This window comes from Trichoplusia ni, chromosome 19 (assembly GCF_003590095.1).
Source record: "Trichoplusia ni isolate ovarian cell line Hi5 chromosome 19, tn1, whole genome shotgun sequence".
NCBI classification, from domain to species: Eukaryota; Metazoa; Arthropoda; class Insecta; order Lepidoptera; family Noctuidae; genus Trichoplusia; species Trichoplusia ni.
This window is the reverse complement of record NC_039496.1, coordinates 282,474-298,871: the sequence shown is the minus strand read 5'-3', so window position 1 is coordinate 298,871 and position 16,398 is coordinate 282,474. Positions and strand designations below refer to the sequence as shown.

The 16,398-nt window shown below is 36.2% G+C and overlaps 2 protein-coding genes across 3 annotated transcripts; both read right to left on the bottom strand.

Annotated features, from left to right (window-relative positions):
- Nucleotides 1-399: 399 nt before the first annotated feature.
- On the bottom strand, nt 400-8,561 carry LOC113503334. 2 transcript variants are annotated; one of them, XM_026885200.1, is made up of 3 exons: nt 4,496-8,561; nt 3,373-3,489; nt 400-1,845 (listed from the first exon to the last, which is right to left on the bottom strand). In XM_026885200.1, exons 2-3 carry the CDS (start codon nt 3,466-3,468, stop codon nt 595-597), a joined length of 1,347 nt encoding a protein of 448 aa, XP_026741001.1. In that variant the 5' UTR covers nt 3,469-3,489; nt 4,496-8,561; the 3' UTR covers nt 400-594. The 2 variants fall into 2 exon arrangements, with proteins under 2 accessions (XP_026741001.1, XP_026741002.1); XM_026885201.1 differs by having other exon boundaries at nt 7,355-8,561.
- Nucleotides 8,562-8,937: 376 nt separating this feature from the next.
- Nucleotides 8,938-15,224, bottom strand: LOC113503333 (T-complex protein 1 subunit gamma). The gene is made up of 12 exons (XM_026885199.1): nt 15,082-15,224; nt 14,943-15,004; nt 14,674-14,850; nt 14,137-14,334; nt 13,602-13,726; nt 12,914-13,109; nt 12,356-12,510; nt 11,626-11,794; nt 11,060-11,152; nt 10,650-10,764; nt 10,179-10,354; nt 8,938-9,775 (listed from the first exon to the last, which is right to left on the bottom strand). The coding sequence occupies exons 1-12, from the start codon at nt 15,113-15,115 to the stop codon at nt 9,650-9,652; spliced, it is 1,626 nt and encodes a 541-aa protein (XP_026741000.1). The 5' UTR covers nt 15,116-15,224; the 3' UTR covers nt 8,938-9,649.
- Between the last annotated feature and the right edge of the window lie 1,174 nt (nt 15,225-16,398).

Here is a 16,398-nt window from a genome sequence, read left to right as displayed (position 1 = left end):
GCCAACAACAAGAAAAATATAAAAAAGCGATCCCCTTGATTTCAAGCTGTCACGTCGTAAGATTTTTCCTAAGCCCTCATTTTAATTAGTCACGTTGGTTTTGTACGCGTTCTCGAGTGGAAAACATCCATTTTCTTAACTACTGTAATTGCCCCCACCTCACGATGTTGCCAGCCACAAAATTTATTGCTTAATTACCTCAAGGAAACGCGTCGCTCCGAACATCCCCGACAGATGTTTTTTATTCGCCGTGGAAAAACAAAAACGGTTTAAGAATGACATTAATTAATTCTTAATGAAATTCATCTCCACCCTCGGTTAGCGTGTTTTAAATTAAATGCTCGATTTATTACTTGTACAATTTGTCGCGAACACAGCCCTCGTAATTAAACAAGCGCATCAGTTATTACGTTTATTAGCGTCACAAAATAGTTCTAGAACCTCCATTTTATATTACATTTCATTCTAAAAATAAATACTATGTCAAAATTAAATGCTTTTGATAAACTATTAGTTTCTTAGTGTTCTAGTCGTTTATGGCTATTTTTCATGTTATTATTGAAAAACTAGCCAAAAACTGTGTCCATTATGCAATCAATATTTTCTTTGATAGGGATCATCGACGGTTCCTTGGAAGAGAGGTTCATCAAATCTGATGTAACTGTTGTCAGGTCGAACTACGTCTGGGAAACCTTTATGTGTGAGCGGGTCATTGTAAGTGTCCACACTTTCATGATACTGGTGACTATTAATAAGATTCCTGTTAGCATTCATCGCTGTTTTAAATTTATCCTGCTTTTCTGGCAGAATCGGTGTTGGGGTTACTTTGTCCTCAACCTTCTTATCTTTGACAGCAGTGCCAGCTCCAGCCAGATCCCTGTAGTTCCTTTCATCCTTCCTTAGAGGAGCGTAAGGGTACCTGTTCCTGAATCTATAATCGTATCTTCCGTTCCTTGCATTAGCGTACATGTCGTCGTCAAATCGCCTGTAAGGATCCATGGAGTAACGATATCTTAAGTCAACATTGGGTGGAGTGCGGACGACCTCAGGTAAGTGAGCATAATAAATGATTCTTTTAGGTTTCCTCGGTACCATATTATCGTAATTTTCATCGAATCTATCGACTCTTGGTCCGTAGTAAGGGTAGTAACGTCTTCGGTCAATCATGTCATAGTAAGGGTCTCGTCGATACAGATCATCTGGAACTGGGTAGTACCTATCATCGTAGAAATACCTTCTGGACTCTTCTGGGATCTGTGGATTATAAACGGCCTGTCGAGGATAAACAGGCTTGTACTTAGCTCTATCTCTCTCTTCGTCGGGCCTTACAAACTCAGTTCGCAGTTCATCCGTTCTTGTTGGTCTTTGGACAGATTCTTTATCATTCCGTGATTCTGAAGCTTCCAGTGCTTTGTTTTGAGTGACGAAGTTGACTCTTGGCATACGAGAATTGATGAGATCTCCTGAAGGTTGTGGAGGTGTCAGTATATTATCCCTTTGATCTCTCTGATCCCTCTGGTCCCTTTGGTCTCTCTGATCTCTTTGGTCTCGCTGTAGATCATCACGGCCTGACAGTGGAAGTTTGATCCAGTTTTCATTAGACGCTCTCGCTCCTCTACCAGTGGGTTTATCAGTCACTTTCTCTGTGGTTTGGTACAGAGGAAGTACTTCCTTTACCTCGTTGGTGATGGATATCTTGGTGGTAGGATCATCTTCAGGGGGCAGTGGACCCGGTATCCACGGTTGGTTCAGGTTCGACTCCTGGCGATGGGTTTGCAAGTTATAGTACTTCTCTTCCTCAATTACCCCTCGCCGACCTCTCACTGAATCCGATTCTAAATTGATCTGGAAATAAAACAAATAATCAAAATAACTACGTATTTGTTTTTGTATTAGTTAATGTGCAATTTTGTACGGTCAAAATATAAATACATGTTTTAGGATTCTAGGTTATTTTAGTCCACATTCCATGTATCATGGAGATGGATCGTTACGATAAAATATTTGTACGAAAGTAATTGGCTGTTTCGCTTTTTTCAGCTGTAAAACTACGACTATTTCAAATCAGATCGTTTACAATACACCTACGTTTACCGAAAATATCTGCGATCGAATTCTTTTTTTGTAATACAAGATTTTTTAGATAGACTAGATATTATAAACAAACACTTCTATTTAGTTTTTCTAAGTATGTGTGTTAAACAAGTCTACTTTTTCGAAATCCTGTCAGATGAATTAGGTCGAAGCTGACTACAATTTGAAGAAAACCTGTAATCGTTTGGTATTCCATCTTTTTAGAGTTTCAGCTTTTAGGGAGAGTAAAACAAGGTTTAAAACAGTGCCTTATTACATCAGGCTGTGCCTCTTGAAGCTTAATAGCTAGACAGTTTAAATTTTCACGAATAACGTATTTATGTTGCCTCAATAACAACAAATCCTTAAAATTGAGGTAAATCAATGGGTTTTTCGTGGAACATGAAACCATTCACAACCTGAACGAGCGTTTGTTCTGCTTGTCTTTAAGCATGTGACTTAAATATTTGCAAACATCCCCGTGATACAAGAATGACAGTCGTTTTGCAAAAGTTTGTTTTTAATCGTGTACCAAATGATGGCTTGATTACGCCAACCTATAAGCTGAGTCACTACATAGGCATGGTACATCCAGAAAGCTCTTTGTATATTATTCTTAAAGAATTTAGGTGTTGGAAGCCACGACTGATTTAACCAAGAGTGGCACAGGTGTGAACGAACGTGTTAGGACAAACAGTTTATTCATCGCTAATCGCTTCGATAACAGTTTCGTTGCGTGTCTTAAAGTACTTTATATTCTTGGTATTTTTAGGCTGTTTGTGTTTTCATGCTTTCATTTTTGTTCGGTTAATCAGGTGTTTTAGGTATAGCTAGAACGAAGATGAAAATTGTAGGTAATGCTTGTGTTTCGAGAAATAAATTGAGTGTTCATAAACTGTATTTATTAATCCAATCAACGCCATAATTTCTTATTTAATTCTGTAGGCACGATTAAAATTAGTATTGTCACATGTGTATGTTTGTTTCTTTTTCACGCCTAAACGGGTTATCCGGAATATTGGTTATCTTGGATCAAAACATGGGCTTTGTCCAACTTCGTTTAAGCTGGGTAGTATTTTTGCAACTCAACTGACATGGCAGCATAACGAAAGGCGAAGCCGCGAGCGGCACCTATTACATATTATATAAAAGCACTTTTCTGCAGCAAACGTCTCTTAGCAAAATTTTCTTTCAACTGTATAGCGACTATAAGGTAACCACAAGTTGTCTTACTTATACTTAATTGCAAGTTCTAGTGCAAATACTGATGATTATTATAATTTTCTATAGGATACTCACTTCGGTATGTTTCTCGTAATCATGTGCGACCTCCATGGGGAAGGCGGCGCGGATCAGTACGCCGCACCACAATAGAATAGCCTTAGAGTGCCTCATAGTAGCCGCTAGTTATTTATACTGAAAATTTAACATTACCGTGAAGTTAGAATGGGTTACATAATTAATTAATATAATTTAATTAACTTGGTTTTGAACAATAACAATCTTTTTGGTGTCATGCAATCTGCGCAAAAAAACCCAAGTACTTTTTTCTTCAAACAATATATTCTTTTTATAGATTACAATTTACTAAATAAGATAAATTACATCACAGTATTTATGTACACCTAAGTATTATTATAGTTTAATATTGGGGTAACAGTTTCGCTACGCATTAGCCCCTACGCGTAACACGCAACGCTACGAGACAGCTACGAAAAGTCTCAAGTCGTCTACATCTCTCTGACATTAAAAAAACATCACAAGTTTTAAACTAACAAATATATACAAAACGATACTCAGTCCGTCCAGTGACCGGTGGTCGGAAACGTGATGAAATCGAGCGGAAGTGCCGCCGAGCGTGAACCTTATCTACACGTAGTGGTCGGCTCGGGTTTGGCATTTCACTGGTTTTCTGACTGCTGGGAGTAGCGGAAAATTGTACGGACATATTTGTCAAGGAATCAAGTAAGGCGGGCTTCTCCTGATAGAGCTACAAGGTCTGGGTTATACTCAGGAAAAATAACACAAGTGAAGGATCATTATCATCACCAAATTGTTAAACAAACTGTAGTGCTTAAATGATTTATCTCTGGTCTTCTATTACAGGACATAGTACTGTGTGAGTTTGCATAAAATAAGGTTAAATGAAAAACAATCCGCGGTATTAAAAGTGTGGTCACGGTCAGGGTATTTTTTTTTTAAATCCACCGGAAAGTCATAACCTTTGTAACGTTCAAACGAGATGACAGAAGAATTTAAACTTAGGCTAATCATTTCCCAACTAGATGTCCAAAGATGTAGGAATATACCGCCTTGTCAAGGCACTTGTAAAATCTGTGGTATTGAAGTTGAATGATAAATAGATAGCATTTAATCCATTAAAAAAACGTGAAAATAATAAATTTCAATCTACAAAACTCACAATAGCTGCCAATCTCCTCTACATAAATTCATTGACATTTCGAATCATCAAAAGCAGAGTAAACGATACTATAATTATGATCATCATTTTCAGACCAAGGACATGAAAAATATATCTAAATTATAGTATTGCAAAACTTGTGCTATATTGTCTGTCTGTATGTAACAATATCTCGTTTGTTATATTTTGTGTATGGCAATACTTAGTGTGCCTATGTATAATGAGTTTGACCTTTCGTTTATAAAAATATGTGAACCCATGGTTCATCGTTATTATGTTCAACAATGTTTAATTTAAAATGTTTTTGGTGATCTGCGCGCGATGGCTGACAGGAGCTGGATGCGAGCAGCCGAAGATAGATCTCGATGGCTTGCAATTGGAGAGGCCTGTCCAGCAGTGGACGAATAGGTACGGGCTGATGATGATGTCCAACATAGGTACTATTTTCAGCAAATATTCAACGAAACTTAACTGAGCCTGGGAAACCTCTTGAGTGACAAGAATTAAACGCCTTACAGAATGCCTCTGCCTAATAATTTTCAAGCCTCATCAACAAATTCTAGTGATATCTACTCATATTATCAATGTAAAACAACTCTATTATTAAAAATGCTGACCACAAACGACAGAAGCTTTCCAGTCCGTTCAAAATAACAAAAGTCATTCAACAAACAACTGAAGATCTAGATAAAATTCACTATTAACAATACTTTAGTGGCCATATAAAATCGACAAAAGTCATTGAAATCAAGAAATCGAGATAGTCAATCAACAAAAGGAACAATAAATATCCCATAGCAGTATATACCTACTTGGTAACAATGAAAGCGAGATGCCGCTACACATTATATCACTCCGTCTCGCTTCCACAATGGCTGGTTGACTGGCGTCAACAGAGCTTGGTAGCAGCAGAGGTGACACCGTGTGATAGACCGATGTTCCGCTCCACAAAGCTCTCCTATTGTATCGATAACCGTTATCCTATTGGTGGCTGACCTAGTTGATGTGTCGTTAGCCCTTTTACATTCTATTCACAAGAGGGAACGGTTCACTGAAAGTCTTTGTCACGCTGGTGACGAATAACTGTTGAACCGTTTTCACACCTAATCTGCATATGTATTGGGGATGCTTTTGTGTTTGCGAGCCCTTGTATGTCTTCATTCTTGAGGTTCTACTACCTCATAGAAAGACGTTTATTATTGTTAAGAACTAAGGAGCTTTACGCCGTATGTTCAGGGTGCGCCATCTTGCTTCCATAACTTCAATAAGCTTACATTCACAGGTTCTTTGAGAGCCTTTGATGTGTCAATTCTATCAAGCTAGCAAGTACTGACAAAAACTAATTATCTGTTATGTAAACAAGAAGTCCACCACCACTTCTTAAAGAAGCATTAGTGTGAAAGATCGGCATCATTCTCTATGCCGTGTATTACGCCGTTACCCTTCCACAACCATACTATAACTTTAAGATTACTGGTAGACCCTCAGATCTCAGCAGGTAGCCAAAGCTTTGACTGCTTCACCGAACTTTTATTTCAAAGAGGTACTTTTCTGACCACAGGCTCTTTTAATACAAAACACATTCACAAAATACAAAACCTATCAAATCGAACCTATACTTTTTGGGATAATCGCTAATGAACCAGCCAATTAACGAACAACCTTTTTAAAGTCAGTTAAAATAATCAATCAATCTAAGTAATAACGCCAGACTGAAAGGATGGATACCCGCTAATATGACAATGTAGAGTCGAAAAACGTACAGTCGAGTTTAATTATACTGCCGTAGAGTAGCAGGCTTGCAAAATATGAATGAACGTAAAAAGTAAAAATAATGAGATAGCTATGGTCATTATTAAATTGTGGTCAAAAATACAATCAAAATAATGTGAATTCGCTCAGTATCACTCAGTGCACGGTATATAAAAAAAAAACCCATGAGCAAGTATTTTTGGTCTATATTTCACTACCTTTGCTTGAGCTTTCCAACACTTATTTTGAATTCTTCACAATACCAATATATTAAAGAACTCGAGTGAACACCCTAGGCAACCACAATAGGCAGGTATTTAGTTTAACAACCACATAATATGCTCATATCCCGTGTCTATTACTGAATGTGATTTGAAAGTCCCGTTACAATGTCGTTAACTGTTGTATAAATGAGTGTGCTTTGGCATTATGATGAAACCCTACTGAAAGAATAAACACAACTACTATATTTTAAAAGTTTTTAACATAACATTTATTTATTCTCTCTGGAGATTTTAACTGTCTACCCGAAAAGTTACAAAACGCAGCATCGATTTAAGACGATTCGATTGAGACGAACATTATTCGAAATAGATACCTGTACTGTACTTTCTTGAATATTAAGAAACTACATGTCTAAACAACATGTTACTACAGCAACAGACTCACGAATAAAAGCGTCACTGCCTGTTGTAAGTGTCTTAGGACTTATAAAGTTGTAAGAAACAAATCTTGTGCAAAACTTCTCGCATAAACATAAAGTAATTGGCTTTTATACATCAAATAGATAAGTTTATTCACCGAATTCATGATACACAATGCGAAATTATAAATTTGTTACACTTATACTCTATAACTACCTATTTAAATAGTGAATGAATTTTAACTAAGCACTCCAAGAACGAAAGCTCTTTTTTTGTGACAAACAACAATCAACCGACTGATAACTCAAATTCAAAACTTTTGTGTGGACTCACACACTCACGTTAATATAAATCAAAACCATCTTTCCCTAGATGGGCAGAGGCGTTTTCCCAGCTCTGCGTCAATTATAAACTCTTTATTATATGTACTATGACAAATATCACAAAATATAAAATAGTTTACCTGATCATATCCAGTGTCCGTGCAGCAGTCGCGACGTTCGGCACAGCTCTACCGGTGGGGTCTGAAGCCCACTGGGCAATGGTCACGCCAAATGACCTTTTTGTTCGGTGACAATCACACTGTTTCCATTGTATATCGGAAATCAAAAAGATACCGTTCATGGGAAAATGTTGGTATTATTACTTCTCTTTTGAGGTGACAGCAGTGTGCAGTGACGTGGTAGTATTTCTCAGATATTGCTTCAGTTAAAAATTGAGGTTTTCTATCCTCTTAAGCTATGAACACATTACATTATGAATTTACGAATTTTTGCCCCATCTACTACAAATAGTAAAAAAAGTACCTCATCATCTCAGCCTATCGCCGTCCACTGCTGAACGTAGGCCTCCCCCAAAAAGAGCGCCAACCATCCCGGTAAAAAAGTACCTATTTGGTTTATATTTACAGAAGAACTATGATCTACATTCTTAAAAATATTTTTAAAAATATTTTTCTTCTGACTTTTTGCGCTTGCTAGCACTTACTTATTTTCCTATTATAATACATTATCCATCATCAGTACAAGGGCAACAATACTCAAACAACAATATACCTAGATCAAATAATCATACGTCATAGATTTGAAATCTAGGCATTCTAGTTATTCACAAAGCCGAATATATTTCGTTTTATATCAATGGAAACGAATACATATGACTGTAGGTATTTAAAGTTCGTTTGTATGACAATGTGTACGAGGAACCGTGTCGCCGGCCGATGCATTATCTAACATTTTGGTAAAGGTGCGGAAGTGTATGAGATTTTGATTTTAATTACATGATACGTTTCGCATAACGCATGGTACCAGAGCCTTCGGTGCGAAATAAATCTTTTGTTTTAGTTACCTTATCATTTTTGTGTTGATAAACATATTTTAACTGAAGAGGTAGATTTCGACAATTGATATTAGAGTTAAATTACACTTACAAACACTTTAACAAAAACTTACAATGACACTAGCTGTTACGCGCCACTAAGTCCGCGTGGTTTTGAAAATATAAGTTAGAAATTTTTAAGAAGTACTGCTCCCCGTTTTATAACATATTACTGCTCTGCGTTTAATCATAACGAGATAAATAGGCTATCTAACATTGTAAGAATAACAGATGTAACATTCAAATCGGACTAGAACTTCCCGACACTAACGCATTCAAACAATGCAATTAAGATTGTAGGAAACACGTGACAAAAAACAAAAAACGAATTAACAACCTCTTTTTTCAAATTGGTTTAAAATAAAACAAAAATATAGATATATAAAACTTTAATACTATTATTGTTCAGTTTTAAAATAGCAATTAAGAACTTAAATGCACTCATGTGTAGACAAAACATATGATAAATAACAAGAAATACGTAAAGTAGTTTATTTAGTATTACATTAGAAATTATATAAGATTTGGAACGCTTTAGATAAGGCATCGTTAGCACTAAATTATGCGAAAGCTAAATCTTAACGTGAAACTAGTAGTCAAATGCCCTTGTTGCACGGCTAGGCTAATTTTTAATACGGTTCAACTTGCTCAGGGATTAAAACAATTGTATAGTTTAGGCAGTTAAATCGTTTATTTTTCACTTAAAAATATATTATAAATAGCATGTCTTGGCGTACTATTAGCGAAACTAATGTTCTCTTGGATGGCTTTCTAGCGATCTATGTGAGCACCATTACATAAAGGTTTTATAATGTGATGCGTGAACTAAAGAAAACAAACCTTTTTTCAACTGATCATTCAAAATTAAACAAAAGAGTTCCTTAACTAGAATATTAAGAACAATATTCTGAAATTTATTTTAAAGATAATGCATTAGAGTATATTAAAGTTAAATTTAATAAAAGCAAATAAGTAACGACTATACTTTAAACACTAACCAATCATATTTAGCGATACATCAATAATTTTACTCCCTGAACAAGCATTCGTTACTTCTAGATACTCAAACTCAACTTATATTTAAGACGCTCTTAAGTCGAACGACCCCATTTCATTACATAACGATAACAGATACTTAATTTAGAGAACGTTTTGATATACGGTATTAACCCCGTACAATAAAAACGTAATCAAACATCAAGTATATCTCATTTATCGTATCTGAGAATTACTCATGTATTGGAATGACAAAACAAAATCGTAAATCTTTCAATAAGATTATCATCGATGATCATGATTTGGTTTCAAGTTAAGACATAGGCAACTTAATATAGAGTGAAGTTTGTGTACATAGGAGTTAGCGTGTTAATATCTAATGTAGTTACTCCATGCCGCCGGCCATCTGCGCGGGCGTGGCGGGCTCGCCGGCGTCCTTCTTCTTGGAGCCGGAGACAATGTCGTCAATTCGCAGGAGGAGGATCGCTGTCTCTACTGCTGTTTTGTATACCTGGAAATTATGTATTATATTATGAAGATCAGCTCGCTTCTACTTTTCTTCGTAATTTTGTGAATACTGGCTTTACATGTTGTTTTATTCTGAGTATGAAGACAATTTTATATCAAGGAATACCGTGTACAACTTTACTATTAATTTTCTCGCTGTTTCATCACAGTTCAAGGTAAATTGGCGTGAAGCGGTTCAAGATAGCGACTTTACCAATATATCTTAAAGAAATGTTGCTATGGTTGTATGTTGTAAGCGTGGCATCTCTCTGGAAGAGAACTTTGGCCGTTAGAGCAGACAGTTTCTTGAGTGGAGATAGCGCGTCGTCAAACATAGTGTAAAGCACTCTGTAGTTAGGTGAGCAGTACTGTGAGACACAAGTATGTTGAGGTGAGGTGTGTAGTACCTGCAGCTTGACGGCGAGTGGTTCCCAGATGCCCTTGGCGGCCATGTCCACGATCTCCCCGCTGTCGCCGTCGATGCCGGCGGAGGGCGAGCCTCCCGCGTGTCGCGCGCGTAACGCCGTCAGCGTGCGGATGGTGTTGGCGCCGCAGTTCTGTGCCAGTGTGCGGGGGATGATCTCTGCCAAGGAGACAACAAACGTATAAAGCTAGCTGTGACATATAGGGTTTTTAATTACCAGATGGTTAGGTCAATGAAAGTGTTTTAAGGTATCAATAATTTTAACTTTTATGAAGTCTAAAACTATTATAACGTTCGTGAAAATGGTAAGTTATGAAATTTTTGTCCTGCTATGTTTGTTATATAGTCCAACCAAGTGAACAATTTGAAATGTATCTCAAGTCAAATGTGAGGAGTTTTGAGCACATGTCGTGTCTCGTCCCCCCCCCCCTCCCTACAGCCGCAGTGTACACACCGAGCGCCTGCGCGACCGCGCGGTAGGGCGTGTTGTGCGCGGCGGTGGCGGCCAGCGCCTGCGACACGCACATCTCCACGGCGCCGCCGCCCGGCACCAGGCGCGGGCTGAGCACCTGCAACACAACACAACTCAGATAGAGGAAAGCTTGCTAAAACAGAAATCAAAATTACATTAATTGTAAGGAAAAACTATGACAGGAAACTAAAATACTTATTGCTTTTTATAGGCTCTATTTCTGCTGATTGAGAGAGTCATAAAATACCTTAATAAATAGTTTAATATTTTATGAATACTAAAATAATTAAGACTGTGGAGAATCTATAATTTGAATTCCATTTGTAAAAAGAATTTTACATCACCCATAGAAAATATCTTTAAAAGGAAAATAATAAATAACAATCGCTTACCAAATTCTTAGCAACATGGAGAGCATCCTGGAGATTCCTCTCAATCTCATTAAGAATGTCCTTTGACGCTCCACGTAGTAAGATCGTACACGCCTGGAATTAATATAAAACACTATAGACTTTGAAAATACTTTAGGCTTTGGTTCCAAGGCAGTTAATTGTTGCCCCTGGGACACACCAAAATTAAGTTTTTCTGTGGTTTTCGTTGGTCTCATTGTAGATCCTGGCTTACAGGGTTTAAAACCTATAAAAAAAATACTTTGAAAACTGCTCCCATACTACCATATTCATATTTTTGTATCACATTTGGAACCCTATGAATACTCATTGAAACACTATGATCAACCAGAGTTTATTGTGTCTGAAATAATCCTGTTTTTATATTATATTTGAGTTGTTCTTTGTTTTAAAATCAAAATACCTTAACTGAACTAGAATGAGCGATCGCAAAATTATGATTGCCGTGAGTTTGCCACGGTATGTCATCACTATCATAAAAATGTTGTATACACTTGGTGTAACGTCCTTGGTTACCAAATATAATGTAAACAGTTATAAATTCTTACCTTAGGGTTCTTGCACTCGGTAACAAATGTGAAGTACTCGTCTCCGATTTTCTTGACTTCGAATTTACCAGCCGCGGTACCGACGTCAGACTCCTTCAGCTCCTCGGTACGGTTGACGATGGTGGCGCCACAAGCGCGAGCCAAACGGTTGTTGTCGGTTTTACGAAGTCTGCGAGGAAAATTCAGTATGTTTAATTTATTTTCATATTTGTAATATGACGCTTTCAACAGTCCATCAAGGAAAAACCTACATTTTTTAAAACGAGATAGCATGGCGTTCACTTTCCTACGAAAAATCACAGGACATTCTATGTATAGCTTTTTTTAACCCTTGATAACGACATCTGTTTTGCAAGACATCGTTTGAAATATAACCAACAAAGCGTTGTTACATCGCGACTTGATTAGTTGCATCAGGTTGAAACACTTCCACAAGTGAATACTAGATGGCGCTGTTACAATTTTTTCCTTCCCATAACAAACTAAAACGCCAGTCCGAAATATAAATTCTTTTTGAGCCCAAAAAATAGATCAAATACAGAGTGATATTTGGAAATACAAACAGATTTAATAATAAAGTTCCCTAACAGTAAACCTTTGAGCGTATTGACAAGACTGTGTCAAGTGTTATCTGTACATTTAACAAAGACGGTTTTTTTCTTAAATACCTATATCTGTACAATATGTTTCTAAAACACCTAGCATCCCAAGCTCTACACGTCCTACCCACCTGCGGATGGCGGTGATGCCTGCCTTGACGAGGTAGTGCTGCGCGAGGTCGGACACTCCCTTCTCAGTGAATACGATGTCGGGCTTCACAGCGATAATCTCTTCACACTGACGCTGGACGTGCTCTTCTTCTAGTTGTAACAGTCTTGTGAAGTCCTGGATGGATGAAAAAGAGATTAGATATCAAGGATTTTTTGATAATTATGATAAAAAAATGAGCTCTGAAAACAACAACATTGACTTGCATGATTGATGACCACCCAAAATCGGAGTTTTCTTGTTTACCAATTTATTTATATTAAGACAACAATTATATTCAAACAGTCTTTTGAAGTAATCCAGGCAAATTGCCTATAAAAATCTTATGAAAAGGCTTTAGTTTAAAAAAAGCTCAGTTGAATAAAATGATGTTGAGTTTCATAACATTATAATGTTATAAAGGGAGAGTAATCGTACAGCCTGCACTATCAAACATACATTTAAAATTTGGCACATACCACCTTCCATAGCTAAAGTGACCTAAGCATACATAATCTTCGTGGTATGGGGTCTAAGTTACCTGTTCTCCCAAAATCTCGATGTTGGTCTGGCTCTCTCCCTTCTTGTACTCGAGCGGGCAGTCGAGCAGTACGATGCGCGGGTTCTCGATGTATCGCCGCATCTTGGCGTGCGTCACGTCCTTGTTGAACATCACGCCGTTGAGCACGCGGGACTCCTCGATGGTACCACCAGGGATCTTCTCTACTTTCGCGTAACTAGAAGTAAACGGAAGAGAAGCGAATTGAGTAAATGACAGAAATATAACAATCTGCGATTGGTGAAGCATCATAATACACAATAACAAAAATTGTTGGTGGTATTGGTTGGTGTTGGTGAGAAAACAATCTACCTATGTCAATAACCATAATACTAACTATTCAGCAGAGTATAAGAATGATATTAAGTTTTACAAGGTTTACAAAAATACTGTAATGAATTATGATGACACAAGATGACAGACAAGGCTTCTACAGTTGTAGACAAATTAAGTTTTAATTCTTATGCTCAGCTAAGCGTTCAGTGAATTATATTATTTCAGTTTAGACTTAATAAATATTGAGAAACTTTATATGTAGGTACCAAGATCAATCACATATAACAGCTACAAACTCCAGCTTAATTATGATAGTTGTGAATAAGTCTGACGTTTAGTACTAATTGTTATCTGATAAACAATCATTAATGAATATCATAATAAACAAACTTACTTCTTGATGTCAACTTCAACTCTGCCATTTTCATTGATGGTGACGGTGTTAACAGCATCTAAGGCAATGTCCACCGCAAGGTCAGCCCAACGTCCAATGTACTTAGTGCCCACACAGGAACGGATCTGATAACATACATGTACAATGTTTAATTGACTGGCAAACAATGTTTAAGTTGATTTTATTATGAACTTATTGGGATCATTTTTAGATGGCATGAAACATTAATTTCAAGTCATGTGATTTATATAAACTAAGGTAATAATTGAAGTAGATGGTAAAGGGAGTTCATAGTCCCCTTGTTAATGTGGATATGAACAAGAAGCCAAAATGTCAAAAATGAATAATAGCCTTATCCAGTTTAAATACTAAAACTCTATAGTAGAGGAATGCACGAATGCTATCATGGTAAAAAAATTATTCCTTTATATTTCATGCAAGAACACACATTGTACAGGAACAGTTATTTTAGCAAAAAAATTGTGATCGCAATAGATATAGAACTTAACTAAACTAGTATATGTAAAATACTCACAACATCCTTCATCTTTTCCCTGTCATTCATGTCAATGGGGACGGAGACCTTGTCCTGCAGCAGTTTGACGGCATCCTCAAGAGCCTGACGGTACTCTCTGATGATGACTGTGGGGTGAATGTTCTGGGCCAGGAAGGGCTCAGCTTGAGCCAACATCTCTCCAGCCAGAACAATGACTGAGGTTGTGCCATCACCAACCTGTAGAAACATTTAAACTTTAGTATTTATAATCTAAATTTAACAAAATTAATATTAAAGTACAACAGTCACCTGTTGTATTTTTATGGGAAAATCATGGCAGCAAAAAGGTTGATTTGTTTCGAGAACTAAACTACAAATTGTGTTAAAAATTCTTTTGTAAATTAAAATGGTCATTGAATTTACACCCACGCAAAAACTAGCAACCATGACTCAGAAAGCAAATTGCATTTTACTATGTCTGATTTGCAGTATAACGCATTTAACCAACTAACGGTTGTACTTCATGCATCGATATTTTAACTTTTTTCATTTATTTTCTAGAAGGAAAATTCTAACCTCTTCATCTTGTGTTCTAGCGATTTCAATCATAGATTTGGCGGCTGGGTGCTGCACGGTGATCTCACGGAGGATGGCATTGCCGTCGTTGGTCATCACGATGCCGCCCATTGGGTCCATCAACATTTTTAACATCGCCTGTGGTCCCATGCATGTTCGTATAACGTCCGCTATTGTCTAAAATAAAGACAATAATACATGTTTTATGTATCTACATTACAGATTTCGGTGAAAATTTCACATTTCTAATAATTTTACCGCCTTCTTACCTTTCCAGCATTTATATTTTCGAGTTGAACCTTCCGGCCGGACTCACGTTTTGTGTTTTGGCCTGGAAAGTAATACCATTGTTGAATGAAATCCCAACTTACAATAACACAGTCACACTAAATTGCACTGAATACTTACTGAGTACTAAAATAGGTTGCTGTCCACCGTACATTTTGGTAGTTCTTTTATTTCGAAATCCGTAAATCTAAATATTTCTTCGAATGAAGTAAGAATTTCAAGAGATTCACGAAAATCGCGTGGTGACTGAGATGTTGCTAGATGAAAAAAGTAGCTCAACATTTTTAAGAACATCAAAATAAATGGATCATTTTTATAGTTGTAAAACGACATTTTCGTATTTAAAATATTACTCTTTTTTGTAACCTGGTTACAAATATTTCATAATATACTCTAAATAATATTTATCACAAATAAACCATGAATCATACGTTATATTCGACTGGCAACACTTTGACGTTGTGTCAAGTCATGTCAGGTTGAAGTTGCCAGTAACCATACAATGTTTCCTTAGAGTTACAACGACAAAAAAGTAGGTACGTAAAGTAAGTAAAATAAACATGTCATATTCAAACAACATTTTGTAAATTATTGATTAAACGGCGATTTCTCTTATGATGTTGTGTCAATCAATTTAATTTTGAATGTTGCAAATTAATTGTGTTTGATTTTCATCCAGAAGAAATATTTCTGAGCGTAGGTTACCTATTTTGTTTTGTGGCTGGGTATTTGTTATCTGAATACTCAAATAGTGTATTGAATTCCACTAAGAACTAAAGCTGTTTTCAAAATATCATTATCTAGTATTATCTATATTATGTCTGTATTTTAAAGCATATGGAACAAAGGAGAAGAGTAATAAGGATAAGAGTAAGAAATGGTAAATCATTATTTTCTTTTACGTCATAAGTATGTTATATAGTTATAATTAAACCCTTTAGACAAGCTAAAGGCATTGATTGAATATAAATCTGACTGTCATTTGAAAACAATCAATGATAAAAAAAACCTTATATTTTTAACGTTTTAATATTTAGGATGCAATCATATTATTAGGAAGGTATTTGAAATAAAAATATCGCTTAAGGACTCCGTCACATCTGTTACATAACCGCTGCTATATAAATTTAAAAGGTAGTTGAATAAAACTCGGAACAAGCGGTATTTCAATTATACATTTATTGATTCTTTTATTTTATAGGATCATCATAATAATTTTAAATACAATTATGTAAGGTTCTAATAAGTAAATATGCACAACATGATGAATTTTAATACTTTTACTAGTATGTCCATTATTCATTATAAGGTAACTAACTACATGGGCGTCTACGTATTCATATTCCATAAAATTACATATAATAGCGATAGCATTTTATTTATAAGCTAGACTAGACATTGAGATCATTTAATTACAGATACCTAAGTTCCATTTAT